The sequence below is a fragment of the Uloborus diversus genome, chromosome 3, assembly GCF_026930045.1.
Source record: "Uloborus diversus isolate 005 chromosome 3, Udiv.v.3.1, whole genome shotgun sequence".
NCBI classification, from domain to species: domain Eukaryota; kingdom Metazoa; phylum Arthropoda; class Arachnida; order Araneae; family Uloboridae; genus Uloborus; species Uloborus diversus.
The window spans coordinates 26,871,698-26,888,722 of NC_072733.1; the positions used below are offsets into that span (position 1 = coordinate 26,871,698).

A 17,025-nucleotide genomic window follows, 5' to 3' on the forward strand; every position below is an offset into this window, starting at 1 on the left:
TTTTTTATTCCTTCCAAATCTAGTAATTAGCCTTTTTTATGAGCTCGTGCTAACTTTCTCCTACAAAAGAATAGCAAAGTATGTCTTAAGTAACGCAAGCTCTTCTGAGAGGCTGTAGTTGTACTAGTTGAGAGAGTGCGGAGAATGGCGGTGTAAAATCACCAAAGGAAGTGCAGGGAATCACTATTGCATTTTAATGCTCAAACTGGAAATAAATCACTGTATCATTGCTGGGGATAAATACATCTGTAAATGGTGTTCAAAAATGTAATAGCTTTTTAAGTTGTGTACTTAATTCCTTCAATGAAGATAAATGTAGAGGAAGAACAGAGGCACATACAATCATTAGTTGGCAATTAATTCATCATAAAACAAGTCGAGCTATTTTCATAGATTAATACTAGTGTGTACGAACTGCATGCGTGTAGTTTATTTTTCAATAATTAACAATGTGATATCTGTTACGTCTAATTTATCTCATCTTCTCATATATTGTGCAATAAATTAAGTAATACAAATGTATAGTGGCTAAGCATGCTGCTTCCTGTCTAGAGGTTCTAGCTATGTTAAACTATTTAATTGTTGAAAGTAAGTTTTATGCGCTCTAATTAGAAAAATATTTGGTTTATAAATACAGAATCCTACTTCGCAGAAATTCAGTTATCAGGGTCAAGTCTGGAACAAATTAATAACGATAAACCAGTGTTGACTGTATACTTTATTCAGTAACTTTGTATTTGACAATTTAAAATGCAGTTCTTTTACTGCAAAAAGTGGACATTTAAAATCCTTGTTCATTCCATCTCTACCCACTTTTTAATTTTTTAATCTACAGTTCTCACTTCTGTATTTTAAAAGTATGCATTGGTTAAGAATGAATTTTACCCAATGACAAAAAATTTGTTTTGTACTGAGAAGTTCATGACAAAAATGTCTTTCCATGCTAAAGAAAAATTAGCATAAAAAGTGAAAAGTAAAACTTTATATTTTATTTTATTTTTTATATTTTAGTTTTCAAGGGGAAAATGCAAAGAATAAATGTCATTTTTTTGAAAATAATTTCATTGTTATCACTTAAATTTTTTGTTTTTCATAAATAACTCTTTTCGTCACATATGGAATTGCCCTACTGTGAAATTGTGGCTCTTCATAATTTATTTCTTATTTAACTTCATATTAAATTGACTTCAGTTTGCTGATTTATATTGTATGCTTCAATGTTAGTTTATTTTAAATGCCATGTTCTCTTTTTAAAAAATTTTGAAAAAGATATGATACCACAATCCGGCGACCTGAATCCCTCCAGAGGGCACCAACCTTGGGCTCCAAAGGGTGCAAACAAAAAAAAAAAAAAAGTAAATAAATAAAAGGTGCAAAAAAAAAAAAAAAGTAAATAGATAAAATGTGCAAAAAAAAAAAAAATAATAAAGTTTAAAAGTTTGTTGCAAGTTTAAAGAAAAGGCATAATTGCACAAGTTTATGAATGCAGAAAAAATAATAATAAAAGGAAAAAAAAAATAGAAAGAACAAGAGGAAAAAAAAAAAAAGTTGCACCAAAAAAAAAAAAAAAAAAAAGGTTGTTCAGGCTATTTCTTGTACAACTAAGTTTGTTGCTAGTTGTCACTTTTGAATTTGTTATTATACCTATATTTAAAATTAGTTAGCTTTTATCATCAAACAATGTATAAGATTTTACTGTTTGCTTATGTGAATCTTTTCCACTCCAAGGGCTTTGTTTTCATACAAAATGAAATCACTGTTCAAAATGAAAACACTGTGGTTAAGGACAACCTGCTGCAGAGCAGTCACCAGGTTCCTGTCAATTTGTCCGAGGTGCAAACCAACTTCAAGCAAATGGAAGCTGATGGTTTTACAGAAAATAACATAGCAGCGTCTTCAACTTGTCTTCCTTCACATGAGAAGAAAAAGAAAAGGGAATTAAAACCTGTGTCTTTACCTGGCAGCTTTTCTAGAGTTCTAGACCCACTTCTGGAAGGGCATATGATATCTGAGCAAGACCATGCACGTTTAAGTTCAATCTTAAAAGATGAACTGATTCTGTTTCTTAAGTAAGTTTATTTCATATTATTTGGCACTTCATTATTAACCTTTAATTTTATTTAGTTTAATACAGTAACTCAAACCAAACTTCTTAATGCTTCATGTCTATCTGTGTAGTTTATTTTAAAATTTAAAGTGTTGCTGCTATAATTTCTTGATCCACTGTATAATTTTTAGTTTTACAGTTGAATATTGAATTAATCATTATATTTACATAAATACTAGTAACATAGTTTTACTGTTAGGATATATTCACTAATATATATATATATATATATATATATATATATATATATATATATATATATATATATTTGGTAATAATTTGTATTGATGAAATATTTAATGTAATGCATAGTATTTTTTTTTTTTTAATTCCTGTTTAGTCAAGAAAACATGATTGTCGAGGGGAATTCAAGTTCTCTGAGGTGGCAATATAGGGATCTTGGGGAAACTCTGATGGATAAATATCCAAAAATGATTTGGGATTTGCCCAGCAAACGGCAAAAAAAAGTCAAGAGTTCAAAGGCCCCAATTTATGTGAGTTATATTTTTTTGTGATTTTTTCAAAGAGACTTCCTTTTTTTGCTGTCAGATGTTTTCCTGCATAATTAACAAGTGCTTTAAAAAAGTGCAAATTACGATTTTTGATATAATTTAATTTTTAAAACTATATTCTACAGTTGTTGGTACAAAATAATGACAAAACTGCCCTGTTTATTAAATTGTAACTAATTGCATTTTAATCTTGATTTGTATGTAGAAAACTTATAGATGAAGCATGTAATAGTTTTGTATTGAATAGTGTAATATTGTGCAAACACTACTTCATAAATAAGGTTGCAAAATCTATCATTCAAAAGTTCTATTTTTAAAAATTAGAATATATAGTGAACAGTGCATCATAGCTAGTAACAAAGCCAATAAGATGCTTGGGTTTATCAATAGATCTACTTCTAACAAATCAAAGGAAGTTCTTTTACCCTTATATAGAAGTTTGATAAGACCTCATTTAGAGTATGCTGTTCAGTTTTGGTCTCCTTATCTTAAGAAAGATATTAGTGTATTAGAAAGGGCTCAAAGGTGGGCTACAGGACTAATTAATGGACTTTCACATTTAGACTACGATTCGAGACTTAGAATGCTAAAAATGTACAGTCCTGAGCAAAGAAGAGACAGAGATGGCTTTTAAACTTCATAGAGTGCCAATTAATAGATATTTATTTGTTTTAAAATAGATGTATTAGAAATTGTTGCTTTTTAGGGTACATTCATCCGAAGATTGAGTGAGAGGAGAAAAATGCAAAGACTTCGGTCACAAAAAAAAGAAGCAAAATCTGTGCAGCCAGCAGATATTATCGTAGAAGTTGAAGTTTCTCAAGAGGATGCTCTTGTTGAACTAACAGTTAGAAATTTTTTTCAATAACTCTTATTTTATTGGAACTTTTAATTAGAATTTTAAATCACTTAATTTATAATTAAATAAAATGTATTTGTTATTTACATGTGTTCTAATTAACTATTTTAGTCTGTCACATATGAAGCTGTAAAGAATGAAACGAATACTGAAAGGATTACACATTTGTTAAAGAAATCCTTCAGCTTAAGGCAAAATCAAGAGCTCTCAAAATTACCTCCATACTTGATGGTACAAAAATATGTAAGTTTGCACTTTCATGTGAAAAAATGTAAACATAGTTTCCTTTTGGAATTCGCCTACCACTGTTCTTTTTTTAAAATTTTTTTCCAAGTGCTTGAGATCAACATTTTTTCTTTATTTTCATGCACTGTTGATTAAATTTCAAGTCCTAACTGATTAAGACACTAAGATCACCAAATGTTGAATTTTCGCTCAAGATAGATCCCTGCTAACAATAGCCTGCATACTTATTTACATGTCCTAAGTGAAACACTTCATATTTTCTAACATTGGATAACATGCCTCACTTAATGCTTGCTTAGAAATCTGACATAAATTCTCTTGAAATTTATCACTTGTTCTTCACATTCAACAATCCTCATAACACTGTCATTATCTGCAAAAATATTAATGTTCCGAGAAAGCCTTTTGTCTCTTTGAAACTCAATCAATCCACCCAAAAGCAAAGCATCGGTAAAAAATTCCAGCTTTCAAGTCATTCCCAGTGATGTCCTTATGGCCAAAGGAATATCGGATTAAATTTGTGATAGCTTAACTGTGCTGTATATGATATGACAAAAAAATTTTCACAAAAAATATATATAAAAAGAAATGCCCCAAAAATATTCCCTCTTTTTCAAAAAAAAAAAAAATCACTAATTTCTTTTTTTCTTCCCCCTTCACAAAATGCAGACCTAAAAATAAAAACCTGGACTGAATCCTTACACAACCTGCAGCTAGCCCAGAACAACTAATTTCATCATCCCCTTTATTGCTTTTCTTTTTACTAACTGAACTTCCTACATAGCTTCAATTCTCTTACAGAAACAAGTCCATTACAAGAACAAAAATTTAGGATCCCTTGAAGTTCAGTTTCCTTGAAATGAATTTAATTCTATATCCTACTCTTAAAAAAAAACAAACTAGAGAAGAAAAAACTGCAAAAATCAAGCAAAAAATACTATTGATTGTGGTAAGAAAGCATTAGAAGTGCAGGAAACAAAAGAGATACTGAATCCTAAAACAGAGCAATACATACCCTGAGTTACTAGTTCTATAAACAAATCACAGACCAAAAACATAAGCAACCACCTGATTGTTAGGCTTAGCTCATCAAAATTACTCCAATAAAGCAAGTAAAGTAAAACTGAATCCCCAAAAACTAAAATTCTAAATTACATATAAAATGCAATAAAATACTAAAAAATGAATTAGAACTATCAAAAATTTACTTTAAAAAGTGCTCATCACTGCAGCAGCAAAAAGGAACCTCAAGTACTTTAGCACCTTCTAGTGGCCAAACATGATACAATGAAAGTTGTGTGCAGGGGGGAGGGGTATTAAAAAAGTTATATATTATTTATTTTTATGTTCATTACTATATATTATCTATGTTTTTTTTAGCTTGAAGTTGAAGTTGAACTTCGCTTTGAAACTGCTTTTGGAGCAATGGTTGTGCAGCTAAAAAATGCATTAAAAAAAATGGCTGCTCATTATTCAATTCCAGAGACAGTTCTGGAAATGGAAAAGTTGATGCAACCTAAAAGATCATGCTGGAATGCCATTTCAATGGTAACAATTTTCTTTTGATTTTTACTTGTATTAGGTTTCTATTTTAGAGGTACCCTGTGCAAAGCCGGGGGACGCAGCTATTAGTAATTACGTAGAGTACAGTGGCTTAGTGATAGAGCTTCACTCATCCAAACCATAGATCCAGGTTCATTATTTCCCGCGCCAATCATCCGATGAAGATGAACTAGAAGCACAGTTTGTCTCTTCCTTCAATACATCAGCTTCAGTGAAGAGTTGGAAATAATGAGACTATTTTCTTTTTTATCATAAAGACCAGGAAAAATGCAAAGTATTTCAATCCTGGAAAATGCTGCATTTACTTCAAACTGAATGAATAAAAAGCAATCCACTATTACGGACTACTTTCAATCAAAACGCCCGGATTTGCTACTAAATAAGTTAAAATGATGTAAAAGGATATCTATAATAATAAAAAATTTTGTCTTAAAATATAGATACACCTTTTGAAAGAGTGATATCTTCTACTTTTAATGTTTTCTGTTTGAATTTTGTTTTTTTATGTATTTTAAGTATTTTTTCAGTCTTTTGAAAAATGTAAAATTGAGGTTTCACTGTACATATATATTATTATTTTCGAAATTTTGAAGTTTTCCTAGACAATTTTCAATTTTTCATCTACTAATTATTTTTCCTGCAATTTTAATGCTGTGTAGGATCAAAGTATAATGATTAGCAAAAGAGCCAGGATTTTATTTCATTCAATGGTGTTTAAGGTATTGCTGCATTAAGATTCAACTGCAACCAGCTTTTTATCTATTTAAAAAGAATATATATTGGAATATTATCTTCTGGATTTAATGTTTTCAGACCAAATCATAAATGATAAACAATATGTTTTTTGTTTTAAAAACCAAATTAGAATTTTCAGGAAAATCATTCAGTATCAAGAAATTTAGGTTTTTAACTGTGTGCATATTTTTCTTATGCTGCTTATAGTATCAGAATTACTATTTCCTAGTAATACTTTTCATTTTATGTTTGAAAGCATTTAAATTCACACCATAGCACTTGTGCGTTCTATATCACATACTACCTCTGTACATTTATTTTTTTAAGATTGATCTTACTGATGATGCAAAAAGGCCTGGGCCAAGCATCTTTTTTGGGGAGAGGCCGTGCATCATGGCCAATGGAGGTCAAGTCATTGGACTAAAGAAAGACTGCTCATTAGAAGAGGCAGCGATTTTATTGCTGGGTGTGTATTTTATTTTAAATCTCAGTTTTCCCGCTGCCTATGGACAATTTTTGGGACTATTACAGAACATCTTGACAAAGGATAAGTTTCCTAAATCCTTTTCCTCTAGACATCTCCTGGCTGTCACTGCAAATGTGTCTTTATAAATGTTTAATTCATAAATAATTGTATTTTAATAAAAAATATTATTTTAAATTTGTGTACTTTGTGTACTTTTCATAATTTAAAAACATGTTTATAAAAAAAATTCTTACAAGTTTTATCAAGATTACACTGAGTCCAGTACCTTTTTTACCACACTCTGACTCCAATATATTTGAAAATACAGAATCATAAAACATCAAGAGTTAGACCTCAAATAAAAATAAACTATTTATGCAAAGTTTGAAAACATTGTATACATTTATCAAATTTGATCAATTTTAAGTGAAAGCAATACATTTTCATATGGTTTTATGTATGATAAAGTATATATGCTTATCATAAGATATTTACTAAACATATAATGGAGTTTTTTTTAATAAATATAAATAAATTTTCATCCATTATTATTATTATTCTTTTTTTGTATTAAAACTGCAGTAAACCTAGTTTACATTTTGAAATAACGTGTTTAGTTCCTGTTTTGAAATAAGTATTTCAAAATCTTACCTTGTGCTTAAAATTTTTATTAAAATGCAAAATTATATGTGGACTTATTTAAAGGAATAAAATGTAAGAGACACAATCCAATTGTGCTACGTATCGAATAGTGGGTGCATTGAACCCAAGCCGGAGTCTTGCAATCACGACAATCGCAAGAACCCCTTGACCAATGAAGCGAAACTCGTAAGTGTGAGAATAATATGGCGGGGACAATCAGACTTAAATGACATCATCATACTGGTCAAGCACTTTTAAAGATAACTAAAGTTGGCACTTTTAATTACGTAATTACAGAAATAAATTGGAAGTGTCTCACCCATCATGTGATCTCGCTTTGCAGGCCCGCTGTAATCCAAACATGAAAAGTCCACACAATGTTTAGAATGGTAATTAAGGAAGTTTTTTAGCACAACACTGAAGGGCGTCACAAATATTGGCACACAAGCCGTGCGTTGCCCGGACGGCAGCACTGGGGCGAAACATCATCCGCACGGAATAATAATACTTTATCAATTCCAATTTAGGCCATCATAATATGCGATAGGGAACTAACATCCAAAACATCAAGCACCCACATGCAGGCAGGTTGGGGACATAATGAACATCCCCGGCTCAAAATCGGGAAGTTTGGCCAGGCATAGCGAGAAACGGCACATCCGCTAAAAAAACAAACAAGCCCCGCGCACGTCAGCACAGCACAGAGGAAAATTATGAACTCTCGAAATATCTGAGCAAATTACGTGGCAAGCAAAAAGTCGGTTACACCGATAACAAAACGGGTGATCGAAAAGCACAAATCAAAACTCTTAAACAAAACATTACCATATTCGGCAGCCTATGATCGCGGGGAAAAAGACACTGGCGCCAAACACGAAATAACTGTCTGTTCTGACGTCATCACTTTTCTAAAATCACAGACCGGGTTAGATCAAAAGTTAGCTCTGAGGAAATCTGCGCGAAATCGAAACAAACGAAAAAATAAGGGAATCCAATGTGGATTACACCACAGTACATATAAATAAAATAAGAGGTACGTATGTCTTAAATAAGAGTCACACTGTACCTTTGATATTTAGAGGTACAATGTAACTCTAAAATTCAAAGCCACTAAGATACATTTTTGCCTCTGAATTCCAAAGGCACAGTGTGCCTCTGAATTCCAAAAGTGTGCCTCTGAATTTCAGAGGCAAAAATGTTACACTTTTGCCTCTGAAATCAGAGGTACAGTTTTTAGAGTGTACAATGCACTTGCAAAGAGGCGGTCGCACAGTTCATCAAGCATCGGATGACGCAGACTTATAATTAATTTTACCAGCGATTAGTAAAGCTAAGAATGGGGTTGAAGCTTGTGTGATTGGTGATGGTGCGGACCTACTAGTCTTGTTGACTGTTCACACACCATCAGAAAAAAATTGAAAATGGTGGTACCAAAGAAAGGCAATCAGCAGGAAAAGGTGTACACTATTTTGGACATTCAACGAGGCATTGGAGATATGAAAGGTGTACTCTTAGCAATATACGTCTTCACAGGATGTGACACTGTATCATCTGTCTACAAGAAGGGAAAATTTCACCGTATGGAAAAGTACAAGCCAACAGCGCTCTTCGTACGAAACTTCTAGCTGACCCCAGTGCAGTGGCTGACGGATTGAGAAGAGATAAAATGGAGGGAGTGAAGACTTTCATGTATGAAACCAAGACCTTCAAGTCACAAGATAGATTTTAAAGCAAAGCATTGGAAGAAATCAGGTTTCTTTCGCTTGTTTCACGCAAAACGTGCCAACCATTCGTCGTTGTTGCCTGTGACTTTGGGTCTTTGGGTCAGCTTTTGCTAAGCCAATGATTGGACTTGCTCCCTCCATTAGAATTCCTGCTCTAAGGGCTGACTCAGGAAAGCATTTCCTTCTTGCGATGTTTGGAGTCAGGAATACTGAAGATCTAGATAGCTTTCGCTACCAGTGTTACTGGCAGGCTATTGCAAAGCAGCCCATATATTAATTGTTTGCACTACCCCTCCCCCTCTTTTTCAGCAGCTACCAGGCAGCATTCATATAAACCCTACCATCAGGTCCAACAGAATGAGAAAAAGAATCCGCTCCAGTGGGGATGGAAGAAGATACCCCTCCCCCTCTTTTTCAGCAGCTACCAGGCAGCATTCATATAAACCCTACCATCAGGTCCAACAGAATGAGAAAAAGAATCCGCTCCAGTGGGGATGGAAGAAGATTGGTGAACACTTGAGACCAATTATAACAATGCGTTCTGCAGCTCCCCAGGATTAATTTCCCTCATTGTGTACATTGGCAAAGACGAATGCGTCCATAACTAGCGAGTGTAGAAATAGTGGTTTAAACTGCTCAAGCATGTGCAGTAATTGCTCAGGTCTAGGATGTATTAATAGGGAAGCTAATATCATAGACGATGATCTAGAAGAGGACGGTGCTATGTTTGAAGAGGACTGAATACTGTGAATATCTTTCATCAGTATGTCGCATGTAACGTTCTACATTTTTATTAAATATTAGTATTGCACTCAGTTTGCGAACTTCAAAATGTTTGATAAAATATGGTTGCAAATATGCCTATTTTCTAAAGAAAAATCTTCAAAAGCTGCACTTATAAAAATGCTATCATTAAAAGTGATATAATTATAAATTATAATTGTTATGTATTTTTACCTTTTAAAATCAATCATCTATGTTGAAAATATATTCATTCTTTTTCCGGCACTGTCTAGAGCAGCCTTTCTTAATGTCTTTGATCAGTGGATCCCTTTTAAATGCTCACTTTTTTCGTGGAACCCTTAGTTTTTTGTCAGTAGTTTGCAGTGGCGTAGTCAAGGTTCTGTTTGAGAAAAGTTCAGGTTCTAATCTCAAAGAGACTATCACATTAACTATTTGTCTTTAAATTGATAATGAAATCGACTTCATTATAGACCATGGTAATTGTTGCTAACTGCTAATCATTATTTATTATTATAAAACATTTGCATAGGCGGCTGGTGCACCAAAGAAAAGTGGGGGGTCAAAGGAGGTGCGGAGGGAGGCAGGTTTGGTGGGCGACACACCCTTAAAGCTATATTTTTTCTTCAAAAATTGGGCAATTGAATTTTTACGTCATTATTAATGGATTGACCTTCTTCCAAAAATTTGAAAAACGGACTCAAAAAGTGGGACCAGATGGCCACAAGAAAGATTCCCTCCTACCCAAAATCAAAATTCCATTTTAATTTTTACGAAATAATAACACGAAAAAAGTATAAAACAAGCACTTATTAAGTCAGTTCTTTCTTTAAACATGTGAATAGCTCATCACTATCAATTTCATTCGACCCTTACTTTTGAGCTTAGAAAAGTGGAGGGGCAAAGTCCCTTTACTGTTGAAAGTGAGTGGGCAATAATCCCCCTTTGTCCCTCGTACGAGCCCCTATGCCTAGTTGTGATTCTGAGCATTTTGAAAAGGGATATAACCTCAGAACTAATGCATGAGTTACGTGATTAAAATATTTTCTTTGTTAAGAAAAGAATACTGATGTGTTTTACCTACAATAGTGTTAATAATTCACTAAAATTCACACAGAAAACGTTTTTAAAATTTAAAAACTAAATTGTCTCTTATTTTACAAGTTTTGAAATTATTTATAAATCAGAGACTTTGATGTCACTGTATGTTATGTTGATTTAAATTGGTTCTCACTCGTTAAATTTTAAAACTACTTTCAACTTCTGCCATAGATATTCGGAGAGTGGCTAATGTTAATAGTAGAATATATATTTGAAATTTACGTCAAAAATTGTAATATTAGGCAATACTTGGTAATGATGCAGGAAAGGGAAATTTTGGTTGTCCTTCCACAAGTTTTTCAACATTGAAGTCACTTTTAAACTATCTTTGGTATATTAGAGGGTCAGTAGCTTCTTCCGGAATTTTTTCGAAATTTAAGTGTTTAAAAGTGAAAGAGGTGCTTTATGACTGATCTTGGAAAAATTTCAAAGTTGAATATTAGAGGCACAACTTCAGGCGACAAATAAAATTATTCCCAATAGTGGATGGGTAATAAAGCTCAGATTAATATACGAAAGTAAAAGTAAATTTATTTTTAATTTTGGGAAAGCGTTTTCATCGATTTTTTAAGTCACAAATTTGAAAGACGTGGAATGAAAACATGCAAGTCTCATGGAACCCCTGAGAGAGCTTCATGGAACCCTGGGGTTCCGTCGTTCCGCGCGAACACAATTTAAGAAACGCTGGTCTAGAGAAAATTCGGGATTCTCCGTGCCGCAGATTTATAATCATGGCCCGTGAAAACCACTTTTCCCTTAAAAGTAAGGCCCCTTGAGTAGGTGGTGAGGTTGTCGTTCCTTCAAGGGCTTATCACAAACATACCACCGGCCCCTAAAATCGCAATTTGCTTTTACAAAACACAATTCATACAAAAAAATATTTTCCTTACTGATAATGAATATTTTTTCCGAAAAATCTAAAAAAATACGAAAAATGCCTATTTTTGCACCCTCTGTAACTTTGGTACCGTTCACTTAAAAAAATAATGATTAGGCCTATTTTGTTCGTTATTTAGTGTAGATTATTTTGTATATTGCACTTTTAGCGCTAAACGCAATAGTTTTCTAAATATTTCCGAAAAACTGATAAAAACTACTAATTTACCAACTTCTTTCCTCACTCCCCCCAAAACCCGACGCTGAAAACGGTGTAACTTATTACCAAACAATACGTGGACTATATAGAGCAATTTGGAGTTGGAGGAAAACTTTTACTATGGATGTTGAGTTTAGGCCTTTTTTTGGTCTATTTGCACCGTACTATATCAGCGTACTTATAGAAAAGAATAGAAAACCTAGCATATATTTTCAAAACCTGAAAAATCAAATGCGAACAATTCGTTTGTTGTAGTTTTTTAAGTTCAGCTCAACCCATCTGGATGTGGGCAACTTAAGGGGTCTAAGGACCCTTAACCTTCAAAATTTTCAATTTTCTGGAAAAAATATATGTTATGCATAACTTAATTCTGAACAATTTGATACCTTATTTATTACCATACGTGAAAAACTTTTCAAGTTATCGTGAAAATGCGTAAACTTTCCCCACAGAGATTTATGTTTACAGCAGTTGTTTAAACCTCTTTTTTTCAAGTGCCGGTTTCTCGTTTTGCGCGCATGATATCTTAGAAAATTTCTAATATATTTCCGTAAAACTTTTCATGCATGTTTGTCTGGTTTATTTTTATGATCTGAACCTAAATTTTAACTAAAATTAAAAGTTAATATTAAAATAAAAAAATATTTTTCCCCAAAATTTTGGAAAATTTTGATATTAACTTATAAAATTTCAAAAATAAATTAAACTTTCTGAGATATCATGCGCGCAAAACGAGAAACCCGAGAAAACGCAACCTGAAAAAAAGAGGCTTCAACAGATGCTGTTAACATAAATCTCTATGGGGAAAGTACACGCATTTTTTCGATAACTTGAAAAGTTTTTTGCCGTATGGTAAAAAATAAGGTACCAAATTGTTTAGAATTAAATTAGCCATAACGTATATTTTTTCCAGAAAATCGAACATTTTGAACGTTAAGGTCCTTAGACCCCTTAATACATTCATTCTCATTTACTACACTTTTGTCAATTTTTCAGGAAGAAAAAAGATTGAGTAAGCATTTTACCTTTTCGCTTTAGAAAACTTATTTCAAACTCTAGAAATTCAACTTAGCATTCTATCTGCTAATGGATCTACATAATGGGCAACTAACTTTTTTGATGTAAATCTAAGGATAGCAAAATAATTTTTATGTTCTTTCAAACAAGGATTTGACATCTATTTCAACTTGTTCAAGCTCATTTGGCTAATCAGAACATAACTCATCAGTAGAGTTAATTTATGCTTAAATGTTTGACGTGTTATGTAGGTTGAAAGTGTGAACTGATATTTTTATTGTTTAGTATATTTACTGCAGTGATTATATAAATCTGTTCCTCATACTATGATAAATTTTATTATGTTAATATGGTTTTGAATGTTTAAAGTTAATGTCAACTAAGTAAACAACAGTTATATTGTTTTCATTGTGTTTATATTGTCATATAGATACTCGATTCCTTGGATCATGCATCCCTCTAAACGAAGGGATCAAGTATCCATAATATGCAATTTTTACAAACATACTTATATATTATTAACAATCAGTGGCAATTTACTAAAAATATGACTCAATAATAAAATACTGTCTATACTTTGACATTGCACTTCAGTATTTTTTTGAAGTTGTGTATATTGGATAATGTAAACTTCAGAATGCTTTCCTAAAAATTTTTTTGCTTGACACATTCAGACAATCATTTCTTGAGCTAAAACAAAATGGCAGAAAAAAACAAAGTGTTGCCAGATTTTATGTACAAGTACAACTTCAACATAAATCTCAGGTTTCAAATCTCTATTAAATGATTTTGGTAAATTTTTGGCTGTGGGATCATGTATTCCAAGGGATCAAGTATCTCCAGTCTCCCCTACTGTGTCAGTTTAAATCACACAGTAACTGTCAGTAAGAAGGTATTTTTTCCGAACTATATAACTCTGCCCACTGCCAAATTTTAAAACTTCGTAGCATTTTCTGATTGCAAGATCGACAAGAAAAAACTTATAGGACTAAATAATACAAAGAATAATTTATTATGTGAAATGTATTCTTGTTACATAGTTCGTTTAAGCTTCCTACGTAATATGATGATGCATTTTGAAATTATTTTAAATTTCAGTTTTTAGTTAAAGGACAATATTTTGGCAGTTTTTTCTTGTAAATATTACTTAAGCACTAAATTGTTAGTCAACTATTTAGTAATTAAAGAATTTAAAAATAAAAAATAATAAAATAAATAAAAAAATAATTATTAATAATGCAATAAATAATCAACAATAAATTTACGAACTGATTGAAGCAAAATAATAATTATAAATCTTTACACCTTTTCATCCCTTATAATAACTCGACACTAGTATTTATATTACGGAGGGGATATGGAAACTGTTCACATGTACCCCGTCATCTACCTCACAACTAATTTTCACAAATAAATAATTAGTAATTTAATTAAAAAATTTAAACATTGACATAAATTTACTTGAACATTCAAATGGTTCTCAGTAATTAATTTTAGCTTATTAGCTTAAAATAAGTTTTCACGTGAAGAAGACATCAATAAAATTACATACAACACCTGCTAAAACAAAGAAGTTGTCACTACAGATACATAAACTGGCGGCTCATCTCTCTAAAAGTTTGACCAGGAAGTAAGATTACTACTGCCACACATTACATGAGAATTTTTCAAGGTTTTTTGCTTGATGTTATGCTTGTAAAACATATCATGTTCACATGTTCCCCGTGCTCACATGTGCCCCCTTTCCCCAACCTCCCACATTCCCGAAATTTCAGAGTGTGTCAGATGAGAAGAGGGGGAGGGGGTGGCAAAGGGGTATACACTCAATGGAATTTCTAGGGAAAACAAAAAAATTAGACACAAATGCATAAATATTTATATTTTTTCCAAAATCTTCCGGTTGACCCCCCCCCCCCCCTTAATCGCCCAAATGACAGATCTGCCCCATCTTCCATTTTGAGCAAAATACGCCCTTGCTGCCAGGGCTTGCGGTGTCGAAGTCGAAGGCCCTAAAATTCCTGAAGTTGGAGTCGGTCACTTTCCCTAAGACACCGCCGCCCTGTATAAAACATTTACATCTTCGGTTGATTTAATGCATCGGAATTGTTTGTTTATTTCAGACTACATTGTGCTGACCAGTAGGTAGGCTGGAAATTGGAAATTTCACTATTGAAAACAAAAACAGACGAATGTGTTTGGAAAAGAAAACCTAGGTGCTGTTACCCTATAACTGCATAAAAAAATAATTAATTTTAAAAAAAAGTTGTTTGTACGTGTTTTCTAATTAATATTTCAGAAAAACAGAATAACGAATATGAACGAAAAGTGGACTGCAAAGAATGAAAGTTGTCAACCATATAAGTAAAATTGCAACAGACCCATTTGAACGTTTTGGAGTTTGCTCTAATGAAATGACAGATTCATTTTTTTATTCATTCATGTATTTTGGAAACTTCTGCAGAAAAATAAAAAAGCATGGTGATTTTTTTTTCCTATCTATCTGTGTTTTATATTGAATGGGACAAAAAGAAAGCACAACTTGAACGTTGTAATTATTTTATTTTAATAAACCAAACTTACAGTAAAAGTTATGCTATATCTAAGTTTCCACAAATATTCTATTTGTAGCCCTTCCGATCACATGGCAAATATTTATGCAGTATTTTAGTTTATGCAATACTGGGAATAGCCATGTTTTTTTGCCCACCGCAACGAATTTATCGATTGGGTATATCGACAACTACTTCGCTGACTGTTTGATGCCGTAACTGTGCAATAGTTTTTACGAAATATCAAGTAAAAATGTTTTTCAACGACAATAAACGAGTATATTTTGGCGTATTTCAAACCATAATACGCTTTGTCATAATTCATGTACTTTATGTACAAAATTATGAAATGTGGCAACGAAACAAGTACACCTAAACCTGTTTCTACGCGAGTTTTTTTTATTTTTATTTTTTTTTATGAGATTTTTTTTTTCTTTTTGTGCGGTACATTAAAACTTCAATCAGATTCGGATTCAGTTGACAAAATAATTTTTAAAACGAGTGCGAGATAGTATCTTCAAGTGACGACATAGGCACCCCGATGGGAAGTCACTATGACCTCCCAAAATTTTCTTTACTCGGGAAATTTTGTCCGACTACTCGGCAAAAATTATCATCTCTTGATTTGTTTCGATTGATTTCGTTTGAAGGTTACAGCTTTGTAAATTTTTGGGTTATTTTCTACGTGAGATTTTTTCTATGCGGTCCCTATCCACCGCATAAAAACAGGTTTGGGTGTATGTTTTTTTTTTTTTTTTTTTTTTGAGACAGAGAAATTTTTTATACCGTTATTCCGGTATTTCGTTTCAAAAAAAAAAAAAAAAACGAATACTGGGTAATGACACTGCATTCACATTCAAATTTCGTGCTATAACATAAAGGAAGGACTTAAAAACAGCAGACAATTTTCTACAAGCTGCTATTGCACTCTAAAAACTTTTTAATGTTCTATTTACAGTTTGATTGCCACCCTGTTGCCCTAAAGTCCAAAAACGATGCTGTGGCACAAAGTTGGCTCTCTATAATAAAAATATATTCGAGCATTTTGGAAAATATTCGAGCTTTTGAAATTTATGTGCGTACACTATAAATAGCTCAGCAGATAGTTTCCCTCATCGTATACTTCTAAGATAGAATTTGTATATAAAAAGAGTTCACAACGGGTAAGCTCATTGTGAACCAGTTAGACACATGCTTTCCATTTGTTTGACAAGACGGCGATAACACACACATGAGGTTTCGAAAATATGAATCGTCTTTCTGAAAACACTCTAAGAATGTCGCCATAAATTTGAACGCATTTCACGTTTAGAGCTCATAAAAGAGAATTAGAGGGTAACGAGTGCAGAAAAAAAGTGAGCTGAGCAGAAAGTGCTCTTAGACGACGTTGAAACGATCGCATAAAATGAGAGGTTTTTTTGGCCCCTTGTCGTTGTAGGTAATTGTTGTTCAAAGATTTCTAAAAAAAATTATTCTGCAAAAAATGTACATTTTTTAACAGCATCAACAAGTACTTATATTGGTTCTAAATTTTTACCCTAAATTTAAGCTTCTTTTAAATCGCGAAACTAGTCAAAAACAAATTAATGCCTTTGTCTGAAATGTGAAAAATAATTTAACTACATATAAAATATATAAACTTGTAAAACATTGCAATTTTATGCCAA

General features: G+C 32.4%; 1 protein-coding gene across 1 annotated transcript; it reads left to right on the plus strand.

Annotated features, from left to right (window-relative positions):
- Nucleotides 1–1,591: 1,591 nt before the first annotated feature.
- Nucleotides 1,592–6,634, plus strand: LOC129218294 (uncharacterized). The gene is made up of 6 exons (XM_054852527.1): nucleotides 1,592–2,069; nucleotides 2,448–2,601; nucleotides 3,326–3,466; nucleotides 3,590–3,721; nucleotides 5,105–5,272; nucleotides 6,350–6,634. Exons 1-6 carry the CDS (start codon nucleotides 1,681–1,683, stop codon nucleotides 6,632–6,634), a joined length of 1,269 nt encoding a protein of 422 aa, XP_054708502.1. The 5' UTR covers nucleotides 1,592–1,680.
- The last annotated feature ends 10,391 nt before the right edge of the window (nucleotides 6,635–17,025 follow it).

Excerpts from the sequence above, each read along its gene's own strand:
- LOC129218294 (XM_054852527.1), top strand. The coding sequence starts at position 1,681 with ATGTATAAGATTTTACTGTTTGCTTATGTGAATCTTTTCCACTCCAAG. Across the intron at positions 2,602-3,325 it reads GTTCAAAGGCCCCAATTTAT|GGTACATTCATCCGAAGATT; the intron begins GTGAGTTATATT and ends GTTGCTTTTTAG. Across the intron at positions 3,722-5,104 it reads ACTTGATGGTACAAAAATAT|CTTGAAGTTGAAGTTGAACT; the intron begins GTAAGTTTGCAC and ends TGTTTTTTTTAG.